Source organism: Conger conger, chromosome 6 (genome assembly GCF_963514075.1).
Source record: "Conger conger chromosome 6, fConCon1.1, whole genome shotgun sequence".
Classification (NCBI taxonomy): Eukaryota; Metazoa; Chordata; class Actinopteri; order Anguilliformes; family Congridae; genus Conger; species Conger conger.
The window spans coordinates 18,090,629-18,102,753 of record NC_083765.1 but is presented as its reverse complement, the minus strand read 5'-3'; the positions used below and the strand labels follow the sequence as shown (position 1 = coordinate 18,102,753).

General features: G+C 39.5%; 1 protein-coding gene across 1 annotated transcript; it reads right to left on the bottom strand.

Moving 5' to 3' along the window:
• Window positions 1–202: 202 nt before the first annotated feature.
• On the bottom strand, window positions 203–11,762 carry cers3a (ceramide synthase 3a). The gene is made up of 11 exons (XM_061246198.1): window positions 11,740–11,762; window positions 10,499–10,681; window positions 9,802–9,919; window positions 8,953–9,071; window positions 8,716–8,773; window positions 6,927–6,977; window positions 6,220–6,315; window positions 5,305–5,433; window positions 4,816–4,922; window positions 4,175–4,328; window positions 203–1,884 (listed from the first exon to the last, which is right to left on the bottom strand). The coding sequence occupies exons 2-11, from the start codon at window positions 10,669–10,671 to the stop codon at window positions 1,768–1,770; spliced, it is 1,122 nt and encodes a 373-aa protein (XP_061102182.1). The 5' UTR covers window positions 10,672–10,681; window positions 11,740–11,762; the 3' UTR covers window positions 203–1,767.
• Between the last annotated feature and the right edge of the window lie 363 nt (window positions 11,763–12,125).

Below are 12,125 nucleotides of genomic sequence, written 5' to 3'. Positions count from 1 at the left end.
AATTCAAATTACAAGAATGTTTCAAGCTTCTTTGATTTTTTTTATCCTAATTCTTCTTTTGAGCAGAGACTGGCTTCTGTCCACCTTAATTATTTATTGTTATCATTGTCTTCCATTCCAAAGCACACATTTTCAGTTCTTACATTTCAAATACGCTGTATTTAAGACAGACCGATTCTCCTTGATGGTCCACGTAGCCATGAGCTCATTCACTCTTAGAAAAATAAAGCAACAGAATCAAATATTTAAAAAAAAATTTCAGCATAGAATATTTGCTGATTAGATCTACTACAGACAGGATCAGGATAACATTCACATTGCAAAGGCCTTCCGACAAGATTAAGAATTTGTCCAGCATAGTACCACAGTGAAACAATAAAATTAAAAGAATGATTAGAATCTCATACCAGCATAGTTAGTTCAAGTGTCTTTGAATGATATGCATTGATAAAAAGGTGATTGCACTCATATATTCTAGCTAAACCATAATATGTGCCTAGTTATTCTTAGTGAACTAGATGTGTGTCAATGTCCAAACTCTGGTTTCTCAAATACAGTGACCTGGACTGCATCCAGCTGTAATGTAGTTTGCTTACTTGAAACAGTTGTTAATTTTATCCATTAAGAGGACTGAATAAACGTAATTACCCAGTGTGCTTATTATACTGTACACTCAGTGAGCTATTTATTAGGTAGACCTGTACACCAGCTTGTTAATGCAAATATTTCATCAGCCAATCATATGGCAGCAATGCATTGCGTAATACTGTAATGTGTTTAACAGAGGGCAGGCGGGTCTGAAGTGTTCCTCAGCAGAGCATGTTAAAGGAGCTATTCCTGGGGGAGGTGTGCTGCATGTTCTTTTATCAACTTGAGGTTTTTCTTTTTCTTCTTTTTTTCAACAAATCCAGCTAGAGAGCCCCTCTCTAATATGTCCTCATAAACATTCTGCCCCAGCCAGCACGAGTCGATGATGTTGTGAGCAGGCACAGCCGCAGACACCTAGGCCAGATGGATGAAGCGCAGCTTTCTCTTTTTATGTGTTTGTGTGTGTGTGTGTGTGTGTGTGTGTGTGTGTGTGTGTTTCCCTGACACTGAGAAGCAAATGGGAGGTGATGATGGTAAATGGCTGGCATTTATACAGCGCCTTTATCCGCTGTACAATTGATGCATCCCATTCACCTATTCGTACAGCATTTTGGTGGTTAGGTGTCTTGCTCAGGGACACTTTGACACACCCAGGGCAGGATCACACTGGCACCCCTCTGACTGCCAGATGACTGCTCTTACCTCATGTCGCCCCATATGATGAAGAGGAACCACAGCCCAGGCGTTTGTTCTCTGTTACAGCTCTGTGGAAGATGACTTTGTGTGATGCCTTGCCATCATCAGTGCTTCCCAAAAAAGCCAAACCGGGACACTTGAGTTCAACCCAGTGAACTCCTTTAACATTGTGGTGTGCAATCACTTCTTACTGAAGCGAGTGTGCATGTACTGTATGTCCGTGTTTGTGTGTGTGTGTGTGTGTGTGCGCACACATTGTTCCAAGTATTGATGTTCTAATGAGGGAAGCAATTTCTGGCTAGGCTCCTTTCCAGGTCCAACAGTAATAAATCAAACATTTTTTGTGCATGTGCTGGTTTCATGTTATTCTTTTTGCAACATGGATACTTCCATTTGGTCAAAGGCTGCTTATATTGTCCTGCAAGTTGTATTGGCTCACTCTAGAGTCTTGACCACTGGCAGGGGAACTTGGGGTCACCAGCATCAGTGACTGGTGCCTGCTCTTGAGCCGTTTTTAACTTTGGGATGTTCCCCGTCCTCCTCTGTAGTGTGGTGCTCAGCGTCCTCTTCCTCATTGTCACTTCTCTCATCTTGGGTCAGCTACAGTCAGCACACGGACCATGGAAAAAAAGAAGGACGAGGCTGATTAGGGTGGAGAAAATGAACATTATTTTACAAGCCAAATTCATCATATTTACTTTGATCAGTGGCTCCTCAGTTATGGTCCAATCAGAACAGAGTTTCACCCACTTTAATATACAGCAAAATAACAGCCTTATAAAATACATGGTCTGAACTAAAAACATTGTTTAGTACATCTGAGAGAGAAAACGCCATCAAACATCTGTAACAAGTTGTATTTTTTTTCTCTTTCACAAAATCAGTCACAATGTATTTTCCAGCTTTGAGACTATGGCCTCATGGTGCATTCTGGGCCACACACATGGGCCCTTTTGGTGAATGGGTTCGGAACCCCCGGTTTAGATAATGACAGGGAGCACTGGAAGTGGGAACAGCTAACAATCACGAGGATGACAAAGTAATTGGAGTCCTGCTGAGGCATTCTGTACAGCTTTGAACCCCGCACGGTCTCAGAGCTGTGACAGTATTCCAGAATGAATGAGATCCTTTGGTGAGGCCTACTTTTCTCACTGCGTCCTGAGGTGAAAAGGCTTGAAGCCCCTTCAGTGACACAGCATTCCATCACTGACACTCACAATAGACTGCATGCCTCTCTCTGTGTCCAGCAAAAAGGAAGAAAAAAAAAACCCCACTGACTTCTGGGGAAGAATTGAAACTTTTGTACTGTTCAATTTCAGAAAGATTGCCAAATTCTCACAAAACTAGCTAAAGAATTCCAACTCCAGTGTGTGGCATTTGTGTCCAGCTGTATGCATGACCATGTTTGGCACAAACTTAACTGAGTGGGCACTTGTATAAATCTAGAACCAAGGGATGAGACTTTTCCCTGAAATGCAATGGTGCTAGCCTATCCCGCCAAAGTGGGGAGAGCTAGCGTCATATTGGGCCACATAGTCATATTACCCCGCCAGATCTTATGATAAGATGCACTGATTAATAAGATATGTGAGAATCAGATTAATTGTCAAGGGTCCTAAAAGCAAAATGTTGGTGACCAGTATAAAATGATTGTTATATATATATATTCCACACCCAACAATCCCCTTACTGTTATGCAAACCAAAGATAGTGAGAATGTAAAATGTAAAAATGACACAAAAATAATTAGACAAACCTTTTTCAACCAGAAAGCATTTTCTGTTGGCCATAAACAACTGGCTAAGACATGCCAAGAAGCTTCATTGTGTAGTCTACTTGATACGTTTATGAGTAAGATTTTCTTTTTCTTTTTTTTTCTCACATTTCACTATAATTTTTTTTAATGGGCTTTGTTCCTTTTTGTAACTGATCTTTACTTGCCCGTTCTGCCAACTACACTAGAAGCATACCCCTGATGCACGTGCTAGTCATCTGAACCAAGGGCTGTTCTACCGGCAGTGGTCCTTGAAATGTTCAGAACAAGAGAGCTTCATCCTCCCCAGTGCTACAATATCAAAGACCCCCAGCATGCTGATTGGAATATATCCAGACCCCAAGAGTATGGCCAGTCAAGTGTTAAGACAAATGACAAATGTAAAATCCACTCCAATTCAGTGAAAATAATTCAGTGCTGTACACAGTGTAAGTTTTCCTTTCAGAAACTTTGGCATTATTCCAGAAAACCACTGAGTGAATAATGATAAGCTGAGAATCGCAGTGAGTGGAGGATGAGCAGACATCCCATCTCTCCTGGAAGCTTAGCGAGTCTCCTGGAATTTTACATCAGCTCCCGGATACCCATGAGAGGTCAGAGATCCCCCACCAATCAGCAATCTCCACACCACCATGGGCGGAAGTGGCATGATACCATCACAAATGAAACCGTTGGGAATCAATGAACTGTGAAGTGCAAGGGAATCCCTAGAGCTGCGTAATCTGCAGGGGGAAACAATCCGGTCTCATAGTGTGGAGAGGGACTAAGTCACACCCCCTTACCCCCAACCCCTCAGTCACACCCCCAGAAATCATTTTTGCTAGGGTGGGATGTCTGTATGCGTACATTATTTACTTTCTGCCTACTAGTATGTTTTTGGGGGTTTTTTGGCCATGAAGAGCTTTCTAGGATCTCACAAAGAGATTTACAATGTATTGTAACACGTTTTAACACAGAATTCTTACCTATTGTACCTTTAAACCAGGAATATTAAAATTACATTTTTTGGCAAGTGTACCCTTTAGAATATAGAATTAAAATATCATCATATGATCAAATATGTCAGCGTGAATCTATAAAATCATCTTCTAGACATGTATGCGAAGTGGTACTTACATTACCAAAGAGGAACTTCTTCACCATTCTAAGTATCAGGCATGCCCAGAATATATGCAGGAGCTGCAGGACTAGCAACATTACATTGAAGAAGTAATATCCAAAGAATGGCGGATAGCTGACAACCGGGTAGACCCATGCACAGTGAATAAGCCTGAAACAGCACAAGAACACAAAGACTTAACAGTATATCACAGTAGTATGCATGTGTCTGAAAACCAACAAACAACAATCAATACCACATTTTCTAATCATTTGATCTCCTTACATATCATTTGAAATGGTTTTGTACTGATCAACAGTTGCCAGTATGGTTTGGGAACATTGCGCAAGATAGAATAAATACATTTTGCAGTTCACCCATTTCCACTACAGCATGCATACCCCATGTAAACCAAAAATGATAAAGATTATAAATGGCAAAATGATGTATGTAGTACTTTTCAGAACAAGTTAATGGGGAAACCAAGAGAACATTTATCTATCCAGGAACATTATTTGACATTAACTGTGCACTACCCTGTATGTATAGTATGTATAATATTTAACCAAGGTTTGAAACACAAAAGCAAACAGCACTGATAAGTCTTGCTCTAAAACAAGCATGTGAACTAGCACAGAAATTGTGTGAACCATCTTACCAAAAAGGAAAGATTATCAGCCTAGTAACCATGAACACAATAGCGAATAAAATAAAGATGATGTTGCAAGTCCTCTCCCATTTGGCATAGTTAAATAATTTTGCAGACTGGGGAAAAACAAGAGAAAGAAAGAATAATGCCTTAATTAATAAAAAACAAAATTGATAAATACAGTATATAGCTTACACACAAATACAATATATGTATTACCAACAATGTGGCAATCCCAGTCATTTTCATTCCAATAGATCATTATCAAAATGTCAGAACTAGTTTATCAGCTACTGTAACCAATTAACATTGAATTGGTTTATGAGTATACTATATTTTAGGAACAGCAGGGATGGAAGTAACATTATGTAAGGATCTTGGAGCCCACATATTGAATGCTTCAATTTAATTAATTCATTGTTCAGGGCCATTAACGTCTTGGCAACAGCTAATGGGGATCCTAATAAAATCAAATCAAAATAATGCTGAAAACATTACCTCCAGCAAAACATCTGAGGCATCATGAATTATCATAACCAGGGTTCCAATACGGATGTAGTTGGCACACCATGAGAAGGCCAGAAGAATCAATGTTGCGAAATGGTGGATGATTTGCTCTTTAAAGTCCTAGAAGGAAAGTAAGATGAAGGATGATGGCAAGCATTTAATTGACAGAATGGTGATATTTGGGTTTATTATAATACAATTTCAAAAACAAAACGACACTGATAAATACACTGAATAATATGAATATTCGTTATACTATAATGAAGAGTATATGGGAACATGTCATTTTCTGAAAGGTTTATCTGTTGTGAGAACACATTCTATTAAACAAAGTCCATAATTCTGAGAGCAATTTTGTAATAATGGACCATGCATTAATTACAGTAGGTATTTTGCATATCCATACCATAACATAAAATGAACAACAATTATATACACTCAGTTACCACTATTATCGAGATCTGTACACCAGCTGGCTAATGAAAATATATAATCAGCCAATCAATGCAACAAAGCATGCAGACATGGTCAAGAGTTGTTCAGACCAAACATCAGAATGGGGAAGACATATGATCTAGTGATTGATGTCTAGTGTTTCAGTATCTCAGAAACAGAAATCTCCTCGGATTTTTATGCACAACAGTCCCTAGAGTATTGAGAAAATGGTGAAAAAACAAAAAAACATCCAGTGAGCCTTGTTAATGAGAGAGGTCAGAAGATAATGGCAGCCAGACTAGTTTAAGCTAATAGGATGTGTCATAACAGTGGTATGCAGAAGAGCATCTCTGAACGCACAACACATCAAACTGAAGTGGATGGGCAACAGGAAGACCAATAAGTCTAATACAATTCTAATAAAGTGTTCACTGAGTGTATTTACTTTTGCAATTATATATTGATGCTTACCTTTCTTTTGATGTCAAATGCAACGCTGAAAAGTAATGACCAATAGAAACTCATCTCCAAGATGTAATACCAATATTGAGAGTCGAGCATTGACTGCTGAAAAAAGTAAACAGAATCAAAACCTTCAACCATCATAATTTCAGATTATGAACAAAGGAATTGTACATGTTGTCATACCAATCATTGAGTGCAAACTGACATCTTAATTCAAGATAGAGCATACTCTTACTAGATATTTTTATTAAAATAGTGCAATGGTTCTATGCAGCTAAAATCATAGCTAATCCTAGAACAACCATTCCAATTTGGTTGACATCACAGGACTTTTCATTGGGCCCAGGCACTGAGTGAGGGATATAAATAGGATATATTCCAGAAAGTAATTCCTCTTCTCGTAAAAAGAAAAAGATTTTTTTGGACTTCAAGACTGTTTATTTTGGAACTGAAGTGGGGGGTTATGACCAGTTTTATATATCGAGTTGGTGTTGTAAATTGCACTATTGCCTGAAACCTTTATCAAAGTACGATAGAGGGTATTAAAAGTTATGTGATATATTAATGTTCACTTTGGTTTCAACATTCTACATAAAACAAAAGTATGAACTAATGTACAGGAAATAAAATTAAAGCTCTTAAGCTCTTAAGTCAAAGAAGAAAGGCAGCTTGAGGGTGCTTAAAATGGCTCTCATAAATGAAGGCATACACACCTGTTTAGGAAAGCCAATCCAAACTTCACGAGTATCATAAAGCCAGGGTTTCTAGAGAACAAAGACAACATATAAACAAACTCCAAGATGTTCAGTCATAAGAACACCATTAAAAACACTGAACAACACAACAGCAGTTTTCACTGACAGCATACAGTTTGGATCATACAATTGATTTAATCATTTTTCTCTGAGCTCCATCCCATTGGCACCAATCTGCCCATTCAGAGGGGAACTGTTCCGCTTGCAGAGGCCACAGCTGTGTCAACTAAAATCCAATTAGGTGAAATGAGCGCAAATCCTTTGCTAGACAGGGCCGCTCAGGACATAGATGGCTACTTAGCGAACACGGAGGTATGCTCATCAGGATTACAGGCCCCTCTCACTTCGGGTTTAGATCTGATACACAGAGGGCCTGCTCAGATCCTTCCATGTCACAGTGCAGGGCAGCCATCTAGAGGCTCGTTCAGGGCATCCAGCTCAGATGTGTTACAGCTACAGACATGCAAATAAGACCCACATTACCAAATTAGCGCATAATACCTGTTGAATTGTATGCTGTATGCTTTTAAAACAAGGTAAAACAACCAAAATCTGAGCCACGTATTTGGCTTTATATCTGATCTGCGTTCTGCATTGCACAACATCAATATCCAGTCATGTTGGCTGGGCCTGGTACCCCTGAGAGCACCTCGCTGAGCCTTTGAGTAGTGCACTGACAAACTATGGCCTTTGGATGATCCCACAGCGCCTATCATCCCCTTTTCTCCAAATCATTATGGAGGGGGAGGGCATTACAGTATTAGTATGTTTATTTATATTGCAGTGATTCAGTTATTGTTTAGTGCGAATCATACAGCAATGCTCAAAGCTGCTAATCTTGGACACCAGTGGTCAGAAATTATATCAGAGGATCAATATTTAATAAAAATCTGATCAGGAGCAAGAAACATATTTTAAAGGATAAATACCCAGAAGGTAAGGTAAGCACGCAGTCAGATATACCCAGGGCTACCCAAGTAAATAAACTGACCTGGTAGATTTAAAGATCCTTAATATGACCAACCACATGCTTTTCCTGTGTTGAAATTTCTCAAAGAGCCTTAGTGAAGGTAGACTACTGAAATGCTATGACTGACAGCGATGCCCTAAAGCACACTGCCACACTGTGGTGATCCGTCTGGTCACCCTGAAAGTCTGACGCTTTTCCATCATACACTGTTCACCCTGCTCTACCTCTCAGCCAGGGACATAAATCAGTCGTTAAAGTCTTTAAAAGCTGTCTTCTCTGGTGACACACTAATGGGTGCCATAGTGGGGGGTGTTATGAATATAGAAGTGGACCATCCATCACTGCGGTTTCCTCACTGTCACATTCAGGTGCTCGGAACGGTGGGAGTCCAGCCAATCAGAGCTGGAGCGATGATTAATGGATGGCAGTTCAACGGCACAGCCTCTACTTCCTCACATTTCGGAAAAATAAGCGTTCAGTCAGGTTTTCCAAAAAGCAAAATGGGAGATCCTCACCTTAATTGAAAACCTTCTGAAGATCAAAAATGAAATCTACAAAACTGCGAGTAATCACTTCATAACAAAAGGGGAAGTCAGTTCAAACCAAACAGTTCATATTAATTTCGTAAACATTAAAAGATGTTTTGAGGAACGTACACAAACTGTTTTGTTGCTGACAGGTTGGCCTATAGAGGCACTCTGTGTACATCTAGAACAATAAATCTTGGGAAAACATCACAGCAGGACTTTTAAGTCTTAAACATGAAAGCATACTCACATCATAGAGAGCTATTAATCCTCCAATGAAAGCGGACAGATAGAAGACAAATCTCCAACTGCAGAGAACAAGAGAGCCAAATTGTCACATTGCTTTATGGTTCCAACAGAGTTCACAGGTAAAAGAATTAAAAAATTTAAGCAATAAATGCAGAGACAGACATATTCTGAATCTTTAAGCGGTTCTAGCTCTTAATAGAACTGTGAGTAAGGGCAGCATATGAAGAAGTCACCATACCAGGCCTCTCTGAATTTCCTTTGTAAGCCAGGTCTGTCTTGGTTGCGCCTTCTCCGAAACCACCGTTCCACTTGCCTGCGTGTGCAGCTACATTTCTTTGACAGCCCGTCTATATCTGACTGTAAGGGAAATATCGCAGGATCGCAGGATTACATATGCAAGTATCCACACTTTTGTGGTTACAGTGCCGGCCTGAAAAAACCACACCATTTTCACTTATCAAAAATAAATATTAAAAATAATATTTATGGTTTCCTAACCATGTAAAAAATCCAAAATACTGAAAATCTATCAGAGGAAAATGTTTGTAATTCCTCATTAATATCTCAGTAGATGTGAGAAGCAAAACTGCACATATTTTGGATTTGATTAGTATTTTCAAAAGGTCCATGTTGACAGAGAGTTGCAAATAGAAATCAAACAGATGGTGCCTAAGCTACTGAGTATTCCTCCTTAAATGAGGGCATTGGTGGTATCTCATGGTGATAAAAAGAGAGGCCTTTATTAACCCATCAAAGGAGCCCCAGCCTGATTAATGATGATACTCATAGCAGGGAGCGAGCATCGACACAGCTCCCTTTAACTTGTGCACACACAGCAAAGAAATGCTAATGGTTCCAGTTCCAAAATACAGAGATCTCTGCTGTCCTGTGTGTATCCTTCCTAACTAAGTATGGATTTCAGGGCCTGACATTATCCCCAAGCATGTAGTTTAGCTCAATACTGGACTTCATTGCTTAATCTTAAATCTGAGTCACGACATTCCGATCCAGATTATCACAGTGAGCATATGTGCATCCATCTCTGCTGTTAATACTGGCAGTTGCAGCATTTGGAAGGAGGCTGTACCTGAGCGGGGTTTCGGGAGTGATCGCGGAAATATCTCTCTAAAATAGGACTGTGAGAAGCTTTCTGCTGGACTTTGTCCTTAATTCCACAGGAGACTGCGATAGGTGTGGCTATCCGTCTGGAAGAAAGAGAAACGTAAACCTGAAATCACACAAAACTCCTGTTCCCGGAAAGTAATTTTATATTCATGCTGGCACAATAACCAATCTGGCTAATTTTACAGATTGAGTTTGTGTAGTACTAGGAAGTGAACGGAGAACAAGAAATGGCAATGGCAATCTGTTTTTCAACAGACAGGCAGCACATTTTACTTCATTAATGACAAATGGATCTCCAATATACTCAATTTGATTTTGTAGAAGCATTTACCTAGAAAAACAAAGGCCTCAGGACCAACAATAAACACCAGCTGACACATGTATGAATACAAATAAGATATACATTACTCAGTTGGGTGTTTTTTACCAGGTTCATATTAAAAGGGTGGAGAATATAAATGATCAACAAAGTAGTCAGTAAAAGGGTCAAACCCTTAATGTATTTGTGATTGAGGGCTTGATCTGTTAAAACTGAACTGACATAATAATTAATTAATAGAGAATATTGAATCATGTGTGCTATGTGTGAATGTTACTTCAGAGTTCATTTTATAAAATGACTTTTCAACCAATATTCTATTCTATTCTGAATAACTTACCTTTCAAACAGATATCTCATTATGAGGAATGCCATGGAGTACAGAATAGTGACATATAGATGAGACACTTTGGCGTAGACACGGCCCTCTTTATCCTCTAAGTCAGACCATGTCAGGTTCACAGGAAGCCAAATACGGTCCCACCAGAACCATTCACTCACCACCTGCAACATCTTAATACAACTGGAATGGAAACAGGAAAATGCCATTACTACAACCAACAATATACTTAGCAAGCACTTTTCCTCGGGGTGACTTATATACTCAGTGAGCACTTTAATAGGCATTTATTAGACTTGTTTTTTAGACGTATTAAGTCTTCTGCTGCTGTAACCTATCCACTGAGAGGTTTGACGTTGTGTACTCAGAGATGCTTTTTACTGTTGTAATGTGTAGTTATTTGCATTAATGTCACCTTCCTGTCAGCTTTGACCAGTCTGGCCCTTCTCCTCTGACCTCTCTCAGTAACAAGGCATTTCTGCCCACAGAACTACTGCTCACTGGATGTTTTTTGTTTTTTTTCACACCATTCTCTGCAAACTCTAGAGACTGTTGTGCCTTAAAATCCCAGGAGACCAGCAGTTTCTGAGATACTGAAACCACCCTGTCTGGCACCAACATTCATTCCACACTCCACGCTTTTTTCAATTCAGTTCTCAGGGTTGATGTAAACATTGACTGAAGCTCCTGACCTGTATCTGCATGATTTTATGCATTACACTGTGGCCACATGATTGATTGATTAGATAATCACATGAATAAGTAGGGGTACAGTACTAATATACAGGTGTAATAAAGTGCTGAGTGAGTGTATATGAATAATTGAGGTAGCAATTCAGGTTATTTGACCAGCAATTCAGGGGTAAAAGCATAGCTTCAACCAGGTTTCAAACTAGCAAACTGCTTTGTACAGGTCTGGCTGCCACACCTTTAACCCACACTGCCATTCATCAGCAACAGATCAATGAAAATGTTTCTAGTCCATAGTGCTTCCATTTTTATCTTTAGCATTTACTACATTCACAGCAAGACAAAATTGGGAAGTAAAAGTAAACACAAGCCGAAATACATTCCTATAAAAAAACACCACAAGCCTGTAAGTAATGTGATAATTCCTTTAAATTAAGCAACTGTACGTTATTAAGGCACACAGCAATACCTCTGAAGGGGTATGTTGGCGGATATTTTGCACTCCTCATTTCCAATACAAATATTTGAACAGCAGTTCATAAAAACCTCACCCTTTTCACCAGGTTCCCTTTGCCCGTTTCCAGAATGTCACTGAAGGCAAAAGGAATTGCCCGTTGCCTGAATCCTATTGTCCAATGAAAACCAAGCCTAGAGCCTAGCAACAGACACCTGAATAGAAACTGGACAACAAACTATGTCAGCAGCTCTTTTTTCCCCAAAGCAAGGAGAACATTTTCACTCTGCTAGAAGGACAGTCGGTAAAGACTGGTTTGTCTATAATTGATGATGGCAAAACATAACTGCCGAAACAGACAACAACAGAAATGTGGAGCCACTCCACCCTGACCCGCACAGACGGATTCCAAGCAAGTGTTAACATACAACACTATTAAAATCTCCTCACTCAGGAAAGTTAATCCCTTCAACATGGCAACAA